The following is a 19,370-nucleotide window of genomic DNA, read 5'->3' as shown; positions in this document are numbered from 1 at the left end:
GAAAATTATAACTAAATTATGAAACATTATAAAATATGTTATGTCACACTTGGATTTTTTATTTAAAAAAAATAAAGCCAAAACATGTGTTTACTGGGGTTAAAATTAAATCTCTTCATCCTGTACGCATCAGACTTCCACTACAACTCAGGGAGCTGTCACCTCCAGAAATTCTCTGATGATACAGCCATTGTTGGGTGTGTGTCTGACGGGAACGAGATGGAGTACAGGACAGTCATCTCTGACTTTGTCGACTGGTGTGAGCGAAACCATCTGCAGCTCAACGCCAGTAAGACGAAGGAGATGACCATCGACTTCCACAGGAGGAGAACACCTCAGCCTGCACCGGTGAACATCCAGGGTTTGGACATTGAGATAGTGGACTCATACAAATACCTGGGTGTTCACCTCAACAACAAACTGGACTGGTCACACAACACAGAGGTCCTGTACAAGAAGGACCAAAGTCGTCTCCACCTGCTGATAAGATAAGATAAGATAAGATAAGATAAGATAGACTTTATTAATCTCACAAAGGAGAAATTTAACATTACAGGGCTCTTAGAAACAAAAACAAAAAACAGGAGTGCAAAAGTCACCAAAGTGCAAGAACAAGATAATAATATATAAATATATAAATATATATTATATATATATATATATATAAATACCATAGGAGACTGAGGTCCTTTGGAGTGTGCAGGACTCTGCTCCGGACATTCTATCACTCTGTGGTAGCGTCTGCTGTTTTCTATGCAGTGGTCTATTGGGGAGCATGGAGCTCTGAAAGGGACAGAACAGACTGGTGAGGAGGACCAGTTCTGTCCTGGACTGTTCCCTGGACTCCATAGAGGAGGTGGGTGAGAGGAGGACGCTGGCAAAGCTCACATCCATCATGGACAATCCCTCTCACCCACTGCATGACACTGTGGAGTCTTTAAGTAGCTTTTTCAGCAGCAGACTGAGACACCTAACCTGTAAAGAAGGAGCACTATCGCAAGTCATTCATTCCATCTGCTATAAGACTTTATAACACCAGCATCACTGGCTGATGTTTACACAAAACTGGACTCTATCACATCATCCTTTACCACATAATCTGCGCAGTTCTTGCACTATTTGAATATTATTATGCTTATAATTATATTGTTGTTTATTGCTGCTCATACTGTATGCTGTGTGCTGCTGTCACATGGGAAATTTTCCCCGGACACGGGGAGTAATAAAGGATTATCTTATCTTATCTCTTAAAAACAAAACAAATTAGAGGATGAAAGAATTAGAGAAAGGACATCACACCAAAGAACCAGGCAGCTAAAAGTCAAATAAAACCAGAGAGAACATCTAAAATAAACAGGACATAATACAGAATAAAACACTAAAACTAAGTAAAGCTAAAAGTAAACCTCACATAAAAGCACGTCTGTAAAAGTTGGTTTTCAGAAGTGATATAAAAAGAAGTTACGGACTCTACAGCTCCTCAGGCAGGTCGGAATAGATTAAAATCTGCTAGGAACCAAAGGTCTGAGACGCTAAGCTTCCACTCAGCTGTATTTTGCAGTGACACGCATTCAAAATGGCGTCCAAAGAGCCGCCGGTGTGTCAGATTTTCTCTTTTCAGGACTCTAAAACGTCTCCCGACCCTATTTTTGAGCTCCCAGCACAGTGTCTAACCCAGACAGCGGTCCCTATAGTGATAGACAATGGCTCTTTCCAGACCCGGGCAGGCTGGGCGGCTACCGGGGCTGGGTTCGAGTCTCCGCGGCTCCTCTTCAGGTCGGTGGCGGCGCGCAGCAGAGGGGCCGCCCGAAGCGAGACCCAGATCGGCAACGACATCCCGAACCTGGAGCCGCTGCGGTGGCTGCTGAAGAGCCAGTTCGACCGGAACGTGGTGGTGAACCTGGAGATCCAGGAGCTGATCTTCGACTATGTGTTCACTCACCTGGGCATCGCCTCGGAGGTCAGTGGTGGACGGAGGAAATACCCTGTTATCTTTTAAATAAATGTTTCATTATGGTATGTTGTCCCTAAACCAGAAGTGTCAAACTCATCTTAGTTCAGGTTCCACATTCAGCCCAATTTGATCTCCAGTAAAACCAGTAAAACCACAGCATGATAACCTATAAATAAACACAACTCCTAATGGTTCCTCTGTTTTAGTGCAAAAAAAAAACATTCTGAAAATGTTCAAAATTTTGCTTTAAAAATTCAGATTTTTGCTTTTCCCTCTGAAGGAAAATTGCCAGGTTTGCTTATTGTTTATTTAATTAGTTCTGTGCTGATAATGTTCTTGTGCAAAGGCACAACAGCAACAAATAACGAAGAAGAACTTCTCGAGATCACATAAGTTTTCTGTCTGTTACTGATTGTTGGATGATTAATTACCGTTGTGGTGATATTTTCACATTACTGTTCTATATGTAAGGACCCTGTTCTGTTTATCTTATTGTTTTTGCAGGGCAGCGTTGAACACCCCATCGTGCTGACTGAGGCTCCCTGCAACCCGCTGCACTGTCGACAGATGATGTCTGAGCTGCTGTTTGAGTGCTACCGGGTCCCGTACGTCTCTTATGGTGTGGACGGCTTGTACAGTTTCTACCACAATAACTCTCAGAGGAGGCTGCAGCCGCCACACACCGGCATCATTCTGTCCTCTGGGTACCACAGCTCTCACATCCTGCCGGTCGTCAACGGCAGGTGAGGACCAACAAAGAGGAGACTAAAAGGGCCCATTTAAAGTTCATTTTTCATCATTTAAATCCTTTCATTGTCTGTCTTTCTTTTTGGTATTTTGCCTACGTGCACATCGGAGTTAGCTCGTAGCTGACAGATGAGTTCAGTGTGTTTGTGCATGGTTCCCTAACAAATACAGGAAAAGTAAACTGTAAAAAAATGTTTGTACATTTTACGGTAAAAATCTGTAAACCCTAAAGCAGTTTGATGCAGTTTATATAGCACTGAATCACCGTAAATTAGTCAATCAGAAGAAAAGTGTGTTTTTTAGATTTTTTTTAAAATCTTGAAAAAATACATTTCCAGACTCCTGCTCAGATTTAATGGAAAAATGGCCTAATATGTAGAACAGCACTGTAAATTCTGCATTTAATTCTCCAAAAGAACTCAGTTTTTCCCACCAGTTAAATGTACACAGTGTTGTACTGCTAACAGAAACATGCTGCAATATTTATAACATGGAGATTTCTGCATTGATTACATGTAAAAATCCAGTTTGTTACGGGTCAAATTGATGCACTTTTGTGCTAATCACAGACATATGCTTTAATATTTATGACAGCTTAAACTGCAGTTTTTACTAAATATACATATTTTTAATGTTAAATGTGTTGATGATGGAAAAATGCTATTTTCATGTAAATGTTCAAGTTTTTAAAGGTTAAAACTTTTTTTTACAGTAAAATATGGAATGAAGCACGTTTTTAAACCCTAAAATCAACAAAATCAATGCATTTAGAAAATGCTTTATGGTAGCGTTCTGGCGACCACACCTGCCGGAATTTTACCGTGAAAACAACATTTTTTTTTCAGTGTATAAGAAATACTCGCTTTTCAGAGTTGATTGTGTAGTCGGTCTGATGCTGATTTGACTCTGATTTGAGGTTGGATGCGGTGAACTGTAAGCGTGTGAACGTCGCTGGGAGCCAGGCGGCGTCTTACCTGCAGCGCCTCCTGCAGCTCAAATACCCAGGTCACCTCGCTGCCATCACTCTGAGCCGCATGGAGGAGCTGCTGCATGAACACAGCTACACCGCTGTGGATTATCATGAAGGTACAGCATGTGTGGCACTGTTGACATAAACGCTAATACTTCAGGACATATCTCATATTATGTGAATTTACAAGTAATTTCCAGCAGCAGTTAATCATTATTGAGCAGCTGAATGGGCACAGACATGAGATTTCTTAATGTGACTGGTAAAGAAGGAGGTGACTTTAAATATAAAAGAGTGAGAAAACGACACAGGAGGTCCTCGACTTACGTCAGAGTTCCGTTCCTACGGTGTGACATACACCCCGTGTCAAAAGTTTTAGGACACTTTCTCATTCAAATAAATTAGAACCTGTCCTACAACTTTTGACAGGGGGTGTATCTACCAAATTTGGTACACATATGCAGCACATCAGGCTGAACAAAAAAGTCAGTGACAGCCACATTCCAAACCCAACAGGAAGTGAGCTATTTTGCGTTGAATGTCAGATTTTGCCCATTTTTCATTTTTTTCTAGAGCGAACTCCTCCTAGGGGGAAACTCCAATTCACCTCAAATTGGGTCAGTACATACAGGAGGCCTTAATGATCCAAAGTTATTAAAATCTTTTTCCAAAGTCAAAGGGCGTGTCCGTGGCGGCCTCTGGAATTTTGATCCTTCGCCATGAAATTTCAAATGCTGTGTAAATGCCCTGAACATGCTCCAATCTGCCTGAAACTTTACATGTATGATCAGAGTGCTGCCCTGATCACATCCATATGATGAAATACACCCCCTGTCAAAAGTTGTAGGACAGGTTCTACTTTATTAGAATGAGACAGTGTCCTAAAACTTCTGACAGGGGGTGTAAGTTGCAAGTTGGAACTCTGGTGAAAATGTAAACAAAGCCGTTACCTGCAGTCAGTTTATATATTTGTACAACTACAACAATGTAAACAGTCATTAGCTCACACTGAAACACAGCTCAGTTAAATACCAGTGAAAATGTAAACTGTAAGTCTGACGTACGCTTGGGAGTCATAATGAAGTTAGAATGTAGCTAAGGATGTCCGATAATATCGGTGGACCTGATATTGGCATAAAAATGTAATATCGGTTAATATCGTTAACGTTTTTTTGCCTATCATGAAAACCGATAAAATAATGCTTGGATTTCACCGACAGTTACCGGTGTGCAAATGATGACATCATCAAACTGTTTCGTGAAGCGTGTAAACATGTGGCTGCAGGAACAAGCTTACTGTCCCTGACTAACAGTATGTCTGTGGTTTGGAAGTATTTACGGTATTGGCATTGGTTGATACCGGAATCAGAAATTGAGAGGTGGACAATATCGGCATATCGGTTATCAGCAAAAAAGCCAATATCGGACATCCCTATATGTAGGATAATCCAATGTGGCGGCAAATGTAAACAAAGCCGTCTCATAGTGCCGTGTGACAACGTTACATACAGTATTGTTCCGCTCGCCAACCAGTTCTGATGTAACGATGAAACGCCGTAAGTCGAGGACGTCGTAAGCTGAGGACCTTCTGTATAGAGATACACACATATCTACTCCTGCGTTGTTGTTTCTTCTCATTGTTTCGCGTTTCCTCCATGTCTTGTTTCCCACAGAGCTGGAAAAGTGGCGCAGTCCGGAGTTTTATGAGCGTGAAGTTCACCGTATTCAGCTTCCTTTTTCGGGTAAGGTTCCAGGTGGATGTGTGAGCGTGGAGGAGAGGCAGGAGAGAAGAGCTCAGCAGCTTCGAAGACTTCAGGAGATTAACGCTCGCCGTCGAGAGGAGAAGCTGCAGCAGGACCAGGAGAGGCTGGACAGACTGATGGCAGTTCAGGCAAGAAACCCGCTGTGTCATTCAGAGTCTAACCCTAGTTATTGTATGCTTATTATAAAACGCTGATCATAGAGCTTGGTGAGTGCAGGAGCTGCTGGAGGACGGCCTGTTGGATCAGTTCCACAAGAGCCTAGTGCAGCTCAACATGGACTCAGCAGAAGAACTGCAGTCCTACATCAACAAGCTGCAGCTGGCTGTAGAGCAGGGCAGACAGAAGCTGCTGCACAGCGACGGAGCAGAGGGGAAGACGGAGGTAGGCGGCGCTCCATCGAATCATCCTGACATGTTAGTGTATAAATGCTGTGTGTCTGAAGCGTAAACATCTAGGATGGCTTAGTAGGGTTCCAAAAATGACTAAAAAGGAAAAAAAACTCGTCCAAAATGACTCAAATTTGACCTCATAAAATAAGTATGTTCTCTAAATGTTTTCAAATTTTGTCAAAAATGACCCAAACAGCACTGGAAGCCAAAAAGATCATTTTGTTAGGATAGAAATTAATGCAAAGAACAGTTACTGTAATGTCGTTGTTTATGTGGTGTTGTGTAAACACTTTACATTCATTAATCTGTTAATCAGTCTGGTGTTAACAATCTCTCAATTTGTGTTCCAGTGAAACTAAATCTGCTCCAGCATTTTGCTATTAAATGCCAGATAATATATATGCAACCTCAGGATATGATGGTATTAATTCTGTTTCTGTCTGTGCTGTTTTTGGCTATAAGCCGCGCATGTAAATGCTCTAGTTCAAACTCATTCTAGTCCAGGTTCCACATTCAGTCCACTCTGATCTCCAGTAAAACCAGTAAAACCACACCATAATAACCTATAAATAATGAATTGTAGAAATAACCACAACTCCTCATGGTTCCTTTGTTTCAGTGCAAAAATGTTCACATTTAAGGAATTATCTTTTTACAAAACATCATGAACAACCTGAAATTTATGAAGAAATCAGCGTTCATCCTCAGTTTATCATTTCCACATTACAACTTCCAGATCACAGAGTGTCTACAAAGGAACACAACATTTAGTCACCTGGATGAAAAAAACAACAAAAACAAGACAAAATATTACAAAAATGGGACCCAAAATGACAAAAGCGAGAAACAAAACAACAAAAATGGAAGACAAATTACAAAAGAAAGACAAAAAACATGACAAAATATTACAAAAATGAGACACAAAGCGACAAGTGACATGAAACAAAACAAAAAATTAGACATAAAAGGTACAGAGCAACAAAAAATGGACAAATGACACAAACGAGTCAAAAAATGGAAAAAACGAGAAAGAAAACAAAAACATGAGACAAATGACAAAAGTCAGATGAAAAAAGACAAAAAACAACAAAAACAAGACAAAATATTACAAAAATGAGGCACAAAAAGAAGAAAGAACAATCTAATATTTTACTTTATGATCTAAACAACTTGTCATGGTCTAGAAATGATTTTAAATTTATAGTTTTACTAATTTACAATCTGCAGTTAATGTCTTCTCTGGAATTTTTACACTCTGAGGGCCGGATTGGACCCTCTGGAGGACCACTTTTGGCCCACGGGCCTCATGTTGGACACCCTGCTGTAGCTGGTAACTGTACAGAGGAGTTAAGCAGCAAAACTACATGAAAAAGTGACAGCAGCTGATCACGATGCTGGAGTGGAATTCCAATGATCTGATGGTTAATCAGGAGGAATGTCATTAGGGTGAATGTGCTGCGGGGCTGCTTCTGCTGCAGCTCACATTAAGCCTGAGGCCGTTCTGTCGCTCTCTGTCAGGTGTCTGAGCTGGAGCAGCCGATGGACGAAGGAGACGGAGTGGCGCTGATGGATTCTGACTTCCCTGAGGACACGCTGCCAGAAAAACCCGCTAATGTGGTTCAGGTAGCGGCACGGGGCTGCTGGGAGTTTTAGAGCCTCATTAGCGCTGGATGGGGAATCACCTGATGGGAAACATTTGTTAGGAAACTTTTAGTCCAATTTTACAACACTTTAACATTTGTACATCCTTTACATAAGACATTTAGTGTTTTGTGTTATTCTTTTTGCTTATCTAGTGTAGCAAAGTAATTTCCCGTCTGTGATTAATAAAGTATTTCGATTCTATTCTGTTCTATTCTGCTGTCCAGCCCGTGTTCAACATGGCCGAGTACCACCAGCTGTTTGTGGGGACGGAGCGTCTTCGGTGTCCAGAGATCCTGTTTCAGCCGTCGCTCACTGGAGAGGACCAGATGGGACTGATGGAGACGCTGCAGTACGTCCTGGCCAGGTAATGATGCAATATAAGAAACACGCATGAAACCAGCAAGCACACGTGTACCGCAAGATGAATATAAACACACAACCTCATGCTAGGTCAATATATAATTGCTCAAAAAGACACAAAATGACCACAAAATACCTAAAATTACCACAAGTAGACTGAAAAAGGCCACAAAGGGGGTGCAAAATGACCACAAAAAGACGTAAAATGCCCAAAAAATAGTCGGAAAATGACCAAAAAAGAAACAAAATGAGCACAAAGACACACAAAACAACCACAAAAAGGCACAAAGACACACAAAAACGACCACAAAAAGGCACATTACCACAAAAACACACAAAATGACACAAAATGAGCACAGAAAAACACAAAATGACTCAGTGAGACAGATAATTATCATATAAAGACTAAAAATGATGAGAGACACACAAAATAACTACAAAAAGTTGCAAAATGACCAAAAAACACTTAAAATGATCACGAACAGATTGACAATGGCCTCAAAATGCACAAAACGACCACAAAAAGACCTAAAATGACCACAAAACAAACGGAAAATGACCAAAAAAGAACCAAACTGAGCAGGTCATGTGATCTGGAAGTAACTCACTTTCTATAAATGTGTTTCTGTAACGGAGAACTCAGTGGAAAGGGATTTAATTTGATATTTTTCATATAAAATGTGATATATCGCCAAAAAAGAAATATCTGTCATGATTATCTCAACTTAATAAAAGAACACAATCCAAACTATTTGTGAATCAGCTCATGTTATTATTGTTTAGCTCATTAGAAGGTGGTTTGTGTTAAATTCAGACGTTATTTAGTTGATATTTTAGTGACATCCAGTCATTTTTTTATTAATAAGTGATTGTTTCCATAATAAATAATTATGGGATTTATAAAGACATGATCATAATGAACATAAAAACTTTTTTTTTTTAACTTTTAATAAAAATGTATGCAGATACATCCCATGGAGTCAGTTATAGACTGACCCTGTAATGTTTTCCTCCTCCTTCTTTCTAAACTCAGGTACACTCCGGAGCAGCAGGAGGCGCTGGTGAGCAACGTGTTTCTGACTGGGGGGAACATGCAGTATCCAGGGATGAAGGAGCGAGTGGAGCGAGAGCTTCTGTCCATGAGGCCGTTCCAGTCGCAGTTTAAGGTAAAGTCTGCCTCCTGTTTTAATCAGAAATTAATCCACAATCACAAACCAAACGTGCATATTTCACATGTTGACCTGTGCAGACCAAATACTGTCAGAAAAATCTGATTTTAGTTTTTATTTAGGATTTGAAAAAGGTTCATGTTTGACTGTATAGATTCTGGCTGCAAAGGTTGCCCTCTTGTCAGTGTTGCTAATACATTTTTCTACAGCTGTAAATGCTAAAAGCTAAATAATTTGAACTATGATTTGATTCCTGTCTTTTTAAATGTTCCAATAACCCCGAGCACCTTCCTACGTCTCTATGGAAACAGCATGTTTTTTGTGCACTATGACAGTTACAGTGCTATAAATCACAAAAAGTAGAATTCCTGTGATTATTAATTTACAAAAAATGTAATATATAATATTTTCCAAGTGCCCAGGATGAGTTCAGATCATTTTTATTACCGGATCTGCTTAGGGCAACATTTTAATGAGAGATGTAGAATAAAGTTATTTTTCATAAAGTTTACTATTTTAAACTAAGATTTGGTCAAGTTTTCTGAAGAAACTGTTCTTCTGTACTGATACTAGTTCAGTTTTTACAGTTTTGTGGATTTTATAAACAGTGTAAATGTGGTGATTTTTCAAAGATAACGCGGCTGTCACGTTTTTGCCAAGTTTATTAAAAGCAAAATAAAAACAAATACAAATAAAGTAACGTGTTGACATCAAATGTTGGTTTTAAAACAAATGAAGGAGATCTCTGCTGAGAGGAGAGGATTCTGGATCAGTTCTGGTCAGAGGTGCTAATACCATCCATCAGAGAGCAGTCCTCCTCCATTCCTCAGTCTTTGTATCATTTCTGATGGATGAAATCTTAAATAAATGATCTGCTCTGAGCTCAGGCGTGTGTTCTGCATGTGTATGTTATGTACGGATACTGAATCACGTGACCTAAACATGTAGCGGGCGGCTCAGAAACACCCCCACAGTTTAATCAGTTGCTCCTTGGATCATTTCTGATGGATAAGTTCCAAAGTTGTCAAAAATGACCCAAAATATGTGCAAAATGACGAGAAATTACTTAAATTCATCCAGATTTTGCTCAGAAAATCCTCCTTAACTGTTCAAAACCTGTCCAGGATGAGTTAACCCTTTAAGCTTCAGTCAATTCCAGCCGTTTTCAGTACAAAAAATCGCTAATATTCTATTTTTAAATAAAAAAAATTACGAAAAATACGGGGAATATTGGACGGGCATCACGAGGTGCATTTCCTTGAAAATGACCGATTCGGGGATTTTATACCGACTTCAGGACATGTTTTGGACAAAACAGTTTACTGGCTTGTGTCATCTGGATGTAAAAGGTTGGATTATGGCCGTTTTTTGTGGAATCTTTTTTTTTGTGTGTAATAATGAACCCGGAAATGTGAGTCGCGCTGTGTGCGTTGAAGCCGTGTATAGAGAACGGATGGATGAATATTCGTTTTTGTCGGACAAATGTGTTTTTCTCACCCGCTGTAGTAATCGCATCTGAAAGTGGTTTATACCGGCGGATTGATGAGAATCTAAGCTTTCCATCGGTGTATAGTGTTTGTATAATCGTGTTTGCAGCCGTCGGACATTCTTGAAATTCCTATGCAAATTAGTAGGTGTACCGCCGGCGGTACACCTACGACGCACTGAAGCGTAAACATCTAGGATGGCTTAGTAGGGTTCCAAAAATGACTAAAAAGGAAAAAAAACTCGTCCAAAATGACTCAAATTTGACCTCATAAAATAAGTATGTTCTCTAAATGTTTTCAAATTTTGTCAAAAATGACCCAAAATATGTGCAAAATGACTAGAAATTACTCAGATTAGTCCAGAACTTACTTAAAAAATCCTCTTTTACTGTTCAGAACCTGTCCAGGATGAGTTAATGGTCTGGGATGACTGAAAAGGTTTAAAAAATTACAAATAATTGGTCCAAAATGACCCATTTTTACTAAAAAAAAGTGTTGGACACCCCTGATTTATGCTGTTTATAAAGGTTCCAGTGGTGATGAGTTCCTTCAGATTCAGTGTTTTCTGCAGCACATCCAGAGAACTTCAAATAATGTTTCCCAAATTCAGAATGAACCTTTAATAAAACATTTAATAAGGACCGGATTAAAACTCTTGGAGGTTGCCTGATGCGGTTGAACTCTGACTGACAGGTAACCATGGCGACGCGGCCGGCGCTGGACTCCTGGTTCGGAGCTCGGGACTGGGCCCTGGAGCACCCAGCCGGAGGAGCAGAGGGCTGGATCAGCCGGCAGGAGTACGAGGAGAAAGGAGGCGAGTATCTGAGCGAACACTGCGCCTCCAACACCTTCGTCCCCCTGAAGATCGTCAAACCCGTCCTCACTCGCCCTGCCGAGCCGCCCGTCGCCTCGCAGACGTCAGCCGGAGCTTCTCCTGCGGTCGCCACGGTTACATCCACCCCCTCCTCCTCCTCCGGTGCTGCTGTTGTCACCATGGTTACCTCCTAGAAGTGTTTACCTTCAGTTGGACTCCCATCATGCATTTCAGGGAGCTCAGGTGGGAATCAGCGGTAAATCTGACTGATGATGTTTCAGTTAAAACCAAGCAACGCTCAGAAGTAGAAGCTGTATTTTCTCTATTAGAAAGTGGACTTTTCCTTCATGTAGCAGGAATATCGGGGCTCATTCTGCCTGTTTTAAACTTTATGAAGCCACCAGAGAGCCTTCATATTGAATGGTCACCAAACTGATGCTGGTAAAGCTCTCGTGGGGGCGTTTTTTGTGTTATTCTGTAAATTTAATTTGTTGTTTTTTTTTAAATATATGTATATATTTTCACTGGAAAAAAACAGCTGCTTGTTTTTTGTTGAATGACAAGTTGAGGGGAAATCTGGCAGCTGTTTGATGCTGCTGCTTTTTATTTTATTTTTTTATAATTCTTTATTTTACTCGGAAAGATCAGTCGAGAGCAATTTCTCCTTTACAGTGATGACCTGGGAAGAAGAAAGATACCAAATGAACAATACATGTATAAGAAAAGGACACACAAGTCTTTAGACAGATTAAAAACTGCCTAAATTAAATGCGACAGATCAGTAAAAGCTTTGCTGCTGCTTCTGATTAACATTCCTGTTGTCCTCATTTACAAGCATCAAAAAATATTGTTTCCTTGTTTGAAAAAAAAAATCCAAAAACTCTGCAAAAAATTTCCCAAATTTCTGAAAATTTCCAAAACCTTCAGGAAGAAAACTCCAGTAATTCCTTAAAAAATTCCCTGAAAAATTAAATTAAAAAAAATCCCCCAGATTTGGCAAGAAAATTCTTGTAAATATTTTTAAAAATGAGTAAAAGTCTTCCAAAAATATCTAAAGTGATTGCATATATATCAGTAAAACTTCTAATATTTTCTTTAAGAACATTCAGAAAAAAATCAACCAAAATCCAGTGAATTTTGCTGGATTTTGGTTGATTTTTTTCCCCCTGAATGTTCTTAAAGAAACATTTTTTTAACATTTCTTTTTTCCACCAAGAAATGTTCAAAATTTTCCAAAAGTGTGAAAATGTAGACGTCAGAAATTTCATTTCATTTGCTGGAAAAAATGATTTTTATGTGAATGTTCTTAAAGAAAATATCAAACGTTTTACTGATATATATGGAATCATTTTAGATATTTTTAGGGTTTTTTTTTTTTGGAAGATTTTTACAGTTGTTTTTTTTTAAATATTTACAGGAATTTTCTTGCCAAATTTTAGGATTTTTTTTAATGTAATGTTTAAAGGAAACATTTAAGTAATTATTGGAATTTTCTTCCTGAAGGTTTTGCAAATTTTCAGAAATTTGCTGAATTTTTTTTTTTTCAAACAAGGAAACAATACTTTGGTGCCCATAAATGAAGACAACAGGAGGGTTAAGCGCTTTAAATATTTGTGGAATTGCAGTTTCCTGTTGCACCACTGGATGGCGTAGGTGAACATAAAATGATTCTGTCTTTATTCATACATTATTATACTGCAGTAAACTGATCTACATTTTCTTTAATGTGAGCTTCCTCAGTCAAACTGGAAAAGTCACATTTTGATGAACAATAGAATTTTTAATACTTTGTTTTTGTTTTTCATGAGTGCCATTTGAACAAACGGTTCCCTTCATGTTGGTCCTGCTGACCCAGAAACCTGCAGTTTAATCGGTTTAATGTTCTCCAGATCATGTGAGACTTTGATGATGTAATTTATTAATCACAGTAAGTTTTATTTTTTCCTCCACATCTGATCCGAGAAGCTGTCAGCTGTTCTTCTCTGGTCCTCCTCCTTAACCCGGCAGACATCTAATGGCATTATGTGGCGTTAAACTGGAGGTTCAAACCTTCTGCTTTCTCTCAAGCGGCGGCATGGCGACCAGACGCTCACACCGAGGGGCTAATCAGAGCCGACACAGGCCTCAGACTGCAGGGTGATTGGCTCAAATTTAACAAGAGGGATTAAAAAGAAGAAAAAAAACACAACAAAGCGATCTTTTATGTGTCGAACCGAGTAACCAGGATTTATTACTATGGCTACGCTGCATTTCAAGGGGGCTTTAGGGCAAGAAAACAACAGATAATGGCTGTTTTCTGCCTCCTTTTTTTATATTTAGCTTTCCATTTGTGCGACTTTTGGTTCGTGTGACGCCACAGATGATCAGGGGTGTCCAACATGAGGCCCGTGGTCCAAAAGTGGTCCTCCAGAGGGTCCAATCCGGCCCTCAAAGTGTAAAAATTACAGAGAAGACATTAACTGCAGATTGTAAATTAGTAAAACTATAAATTTAAAATCATTTCTAGACCATGACAAGTTGTTTGGATCAGAAAGTAAAATACTAGATTGTTCTTTGTGTCTCATTTTTGTAACATCTTGTCTTGTTTTTGTCATTTTGTGTTTCCCTTTTGTCTCACTTGTGTTTTTTGTCTATTTGTTCATTTTGTTCCTTTCTTTTAGGTCATTTTTTGGTCTTGTTTATGTCCATTTTTTGTTGTTTTGTGACTTATTTGTCAAATTTATTTAGTTTTGTTTTCTTGTCTGACATTTTGTGTCTCATTTTTGTCTGGCGTGTGTGTTTTTGTCCTATTTTTGTTGTTTTGTGTTTTGCTTTATTTGGTGTTTTGTGCATCGTTTTGTGTTTTTTTTTTTTTTTTTGTCTTGCTTGTGTTGGTAGTCTGCTTTTTTGTTGTTTTGTTTCTTGCTTTTGTCATGTTGGATCTTTGTGTTATTTGTGTAATTGTTTTGTCTTATTTTTGTAGTTTGTACATTTTTTGGTCATTTTATAACTTTTTTATCAGATTTTTGGTCTTTTATTGTTTTGTTTAGTGTCGTTTGTCTCATTTTTTGTCACTTTGTGTCTCATTTTTGCAATGTTTTGCCTTGTTTTTGTTGTTTTTTTGTCTGACTTTTATCAGTTCTCTCATGTTTTTGTCATTTTGTGTTTCCTTTATGTCTTGCTTATGTTTTTTTGTCTTTTTTTCATTTTATGTTTCGCTTTATTCAATGTTTTTGTCACTTTTGTCATTTTGGGTCTTGTTTGTGTAATTTTTTTCTCATTTTTGTTGCTTTGTAACTTCTTTGTCAAATTTTTTGTCTCTTTTTTTGTTTTGTTTCGTGTCATTTGTCTCATTTTTTGTAATTTTGTGTCTCGTTTTTGTAATTTTGTGTCTCATTTTTGTATTAATTTGTCTTGTTTTTTGTCTTTTCTTGTTTGGTTTTTGTCATTTTGATCATAAAGTAGAATCCTGTACGGTTCAGTTCCAGTTGTCTGAAGAGGTTTTGATCCTTGTTGGTCTCCTGAGGCCTGAGCTTTCAAATTCAGCATCAAATCCGAGACGTGCTGCCGTTCTGTGTCCATGTTTATCCACGTTAACGCCTGCCTTCACCTCACCTGGACACGTTTTGAATCTCCTGGTGGGAACAGTCGTCGTTCTGTGGGGTTTGGCTGTATGTGCAGCATGCAGATGGTGTGTATTTTTAAACGAGCCTGCTCCGTGTTGTGCCACAGGGTTGGCCTGTGTCCAATTAGGAGGATTTGTGTGTGATCTGCAGCGCTGTAGGTCAGCAGGAACACCAGGCCGTCCTGTGGTGGAGGGGAAGGAAAAATAATGACCCAGAGCTGGAGGTGTGACAGATGAAGACTTATTTTATTTATTTAGCTTTTTTAATGGCTGGATCATCTCATTTTATTTCATTTTTCCCGTGTAAAACTTGTCACTGTCACAAATTCTAAATTCGGTATGGAGACGTCTTCATGGTAGCAAAATAAAAAAAAAAAAAAAACCAGCCTGTTAGGAGGAGATCCTGTCAGCATAATGTGTAATTCTATGATAGCTTGTTGCAGACAACTTCACCAGTTCTGACCCTGAATCCTCCAGAATTTTTGGAGACCTTTTAGAGGGTGTGGAAGTGGAGCGGACACTGGATTTCTAAGCATTTAAAAAGTAAATGTTACAGACATAAACTGAAGTCACTGTATGGCATCAGTCTAAATGACTGCAAATGATATCAGTCATAATCAAATAACAAATGTTTGCCTGAATGTGCATCTAATATGATCAGTATTAAAATTTAAAGTTATTATTTTACATCACGTTAGACATCACACATGTGAATGACTTAATTAGGTTAGGTTGTAATTCTTTAATACATGTCGTTGGCGAGGGGCTGCACAGTGGATCAGTGGTTAGTACTGTTGCCTCACAGCTGGAAGATCCCGGTTCGTGTCCCAGCCTTCCTGGATCTTCCTGCATCCACTGGAAACAATGCCCCTCTGAAAACAAGGAAAAAAAACTTATTTCAAAGAACTTTTATCTTGAAATAAGTGAAAAAATCTGCCAATAGAACAAGTGAAAAATGTCTTGGTAAGATTTCTTGAAGTAAGATATGATATTTAGAATATTTAGACCTTAAAATTAGCTGGGAAGATTTATTTTAAGCTCATTTACAGCACCAGAAAATATTCCTTGTCTGAAATTTTTTTTTTTTAAAATCTGCAAAAAATTCCCTAAATTTATTTTAAAAAAATAGCAAAATCTTCTTTAAGAAAAATCCTTAAAGGTTTCCCTTAAAACTTTTATTTTTTTTAAAAAATCCTCAAATTCGGGAAGAAAATAAAAGAAATCTATAAAAATTGTAAATATTTAATAGAAACGAAAAAAATCTTCCAAAAAAATATCCTAAAAATATCTAAAGTGATTCCATGTATATCACTAAAACTTCGAATTGTTTCTTTAAGAACATTCACATAAAAATCAACCAAAATCCACCGAATTTCGCTGGATTTTGGTTGATTTTTATGTGAATGTTCTTAAAGAAACATTTTTTTTGACATTTCTTTATTTCCATCAAAAACTGTTCAAAAATTTCCCCAAAAAATGTTGAAAATGTGGAACTTTTCACTGTGAAAATTACTATTTTTTCCACATTTTTAAACTTTAAAATGGGTCAATTTGACCCGCAGGACGACAGGAGGGTTAAAACAAGATAATTTCCAGATTGTTTGACTTAACAAAATATTTAAGATTCATTGTCTTAAAACAAGTCCCTCCATCTTGCTGAAATGTCATTTATTAAGTGAATTTATCTTAAACCAAGTGGGATGAGACATTTTGACTAAAAATAAGACAAACAGACTTGGTAAGATTTGGAGTTTTTGCAGTGTGGAGTCTCCATGTTCTCCTGTACATGTGTGGCTTTTCTCCAGGTTCTCCAGCTTCCTCCCACAGTCCACAAACATGCTGAGGTTAACTGGTGATTCTGTGTCTCTCTGTGTAGTCCTGTTGCAGACTCTTACCTGTCCAGGTGAACCTTCACCCTCACTCCTGCCTCCCTTAATGAGGATTAAACGGTGTATAGATGCAGCTTCATTTCTCCTTTAAAGACCCTTTTCTTGTGAGATTTTTAAAACATATTTTAGACTGCAAAGTGAATGCCTAAATGTGATTTTAGCTAAAAAGTTAAAAATTCTCCCCAGAGCTTCTCGACTCCCCAGCAGGGGTTTCAAAAAACTGTCAAACGTTTCGTCTTCGGCAGAAATGTCAGCTGCCTTTGAACCAGAGGAACTCTGAGTTATAAGCTCAGAGATCAGATCCTAAAGACAGACGATGAACAGTTTGTGAGGAGCTGCTGTCCAATTGCAAACAGTTGGGTGTTTCTAATAAGACTGTACTGAAATATTTTGCTTTAGTTTGCGGTGTTTGTACCAGAGAACGGTGGATGTTGTGAGCTTGTTTTCACAGCAGTAACAAAGTGGAGAACAGGACCACAATCCCAACATCACATGAACCATTCACTTATTCTGGCAGTGTGATGCAGTTCTGGATTGTCCACCAGTGTGAGACACAAACAGCATAAAACCCAGAATGAGTTATTTTGAGGGCAGAATGTGTTTGGTTTAACACTGGAAAGTCGACACTTGGAGACGCTTTGGATTACTTAACTTTTGTCGCTCTCTGAGTGACTTGAACCCAACTTTACACTTTTCAGAGAAACCTTTCAAGACACCATCAGAAAGTTATCCTTATTGGAGAGGCAGATGTGGGGTGACTTTAAAACAGGTGTAAAATGCTGCTTAAATATGCCCAGATTAGTGTCCTTATTAGACATACTTCATTCTGTATTGTACCCTGTTTTTAGCCTGTCTGCGGGTCATTATCATGGAGCTGAAGGGTTAAAAAATGCTGTGGCCTGTTTGTGTTCCTTTAAATGAATCCCAGTCTTCTCGGGCGGAGCTGAGAAAAGGATGCAGTGATGGTGTCCCCTCAGAATAGCAACAGGGGAGTTTTTTTTGGTGGAACATTTACATGCAGGAAAACCAGAACTATCTCTACAATGGTGATGGCTTTATTCGAATCCTTTGTAAAACGTGAAATTATCAGAGTGGAGGTTTGCTAGCCTGGAGGTTGTTGTTTCCTGTAGTAAAGGTGATTGTGAAAACAGGAACACACAGAAAGCTGTTGCTATTGTTAGGTCCTTTTGTATAAGTGTAAATGGACATATTGGTGTGTATTTATTTGTGTGACATTAAAATCAAACCCCAGAAGAAGACGTGTCCTAATGAGACCATGGACCTGCAGCACACATCGAGCCACACATGTTCCCTATGACAGGATGAGCCGTGGCCTCGACTCACTCTGGGATTTATTTCCATCTGCAGACACCTTGTCTGAGGCTGATGGAGTCATTAGAATGAACCTCTGCGGAGAAGAACACCTTCTGGGTCCTGCTTTGCAAATGATCATCAGAGGAGTACGCTGTCCAGGATACTTGGCAAACTGAATTTTTTCAAATAACAAATAACTAGATGTCACTGTTGGTTACAAAAATACAGCAGTCTGTCAGAATAGTTATCATCTTTATAGTGTAGAACAGACGTGTGACGCTCCTTCTCCTTCCTTTCCTTTTTTATCTGACTTTTATCATTGTTTCACAGTTTTGTCATTTTTTGTCACTTTTTTCTTTTGTCGGTTTTCTCATTTTTTTGTGATCTTGTTTCTCACTTTTGTCGTTTGTGTGTCATTTTTGTAGCATTTTGTCTTGTTTTTGTTGTTTTTAGTCCTTTTTTTGGCTGACTTTTATTGTTTCCATCACGTTTTTGTCGTTTTGTGTTTCCTTTTTGTCTTGCTTGTTTTTTTTGTGTCATTTTTGTCATTTTCTGTTTTGCTTCATTCATTGTTTTGGGTATCGTCGTTTTGTTTCATGGTTTTGTCATTCTTTTGTCGCTTTGTAACTTTGTTGTTGAATTTTTTGTCACTTTTTCGTTTTGTTTCGTGTCATTTTTCTAATTTTTTGTCATTTTGTTTCTCGCTTTTGTTTGGATGCTATTTCGGTAATATTTTGTCTCTTTTTTGTTGTTTTTTTGTCATTTTTTAAAGTAAAATCCTCTGTGTTTCAGCTCCAGGTGACTAAATGTTGTGTTCCTTTGTAGACACTCTGTGATCTGGAAGTTGTAATGTGGAAATGATAAACTGAGGATGAATGTTGATGAAATTAAACTTATTTTTTTTAAGAAATTCCAGGCTGTTCATGATGTCTTATAAAAAGATAATTCCTTAATTGTGAACATTTTTGCACTAAAACAAAGGCACCATTAAGAGTTGTGGTTATTGCTGTGGTTTTACTGGTTTTACTGGTCTGGATCACTGGAGATCAGACTGGGCTGAATGTGGAACCTGAACTAAAATGAGTTTGACTCTCCTGTATTAACTAGAAAAGGTGCTTTTGAAAATCACGTCCATAAAGTTTGTTCAGAGTTTCACCTTAGTGCATTATTTTATTGGTTAACTTTAATATCCAGAGATAAAATCCACCCAGCGGAGGACGACATTCAGCCTCATTACTGCCGGTTTGTCTCCTCTTTGTGGAGCTG

General features: G+C 38.5%; 1 protein-coding gene across 1 annotated transcript; it reads left to right on the top strand.

Moving 5' to 3' along the window:
• The first annotated feature begins 1,543 nt into the window (after positions 1 to 1,543).
• actr5 (actin related protein 5) lies at positions 1,544 to 19,014 on the top strand. Its single transcript, XM_022202494.2, has 9 exons — positions 1,544 to 1,960; positions 2,459 to 2,697; positions 3,618 to 3,787; positions 5,345 to 5,562; positions 5,651 to 5,815; positions 7,342 to 7,446; positions 7,692 to 7,831; positions 8,861 to 8,993; positions 11,177 to 19,014. The coding sequence occupies exons 1-9, from the start codon at positions 1,577 to 1,579 to the stop codon at positions 11,489 to 11,491; spliced, it is 1,869 nt and encodes a 622-aa protein (XP_022058186.1). The 5' UTR covers positions 1,544 to 1,576; the 3' UTR covers positions 11,492 to 19,014.
• Positions 19,015 to 19,370: the final 356 nt, after the last annotated feature.

The sequence above is a fragment of the Acanthochromis polyacanthus genome, chromosome 6 (genome assembly GCF_021347895.1).
Source record: "Acanthochromis polyacanthus isolate Apoly-LR-REF ecotype Palm Island chromosome 6, KAUST_Apoly_ChrSc, whole genome shotgun sequence".
NCBI lineage: Eukaryota > Metazoa > Chordata > Actinopteri > Pomacentridae > Acanthochromis > Acanthochromis polyacanthus.
Note: the sequence above shows the minus strand (reverse complement) of the source record. Positions and strands in the feature narration are given on the sequence as shown.

Excerpts from the sequence above, each read along its gene's own strand:
- actr5 (XM_022202494.2), top strand. The coding sequence starts at position 1,577 with ATGGCGTCCAAAGAGCCGCCGGTGTGTCAGATTTTCTCTTTTCAGGAC. Across the intron at positions 1,961-2,458 it reads ACCTGGGCATCGCCTCGGAG|GGCAGCGTTGAACACCCCAT; the intron begins GTCAGTGGTGGA and ends TTGTTTTTGCAG. Across the intron at positions 2,698-3,617 it reads CTGCCGGTCGTCAACGGCAG|GTTGGATGCGGTGAACTGTA; the intron begins GTGAGGACCAAC and ends CTCTGATTTGAG.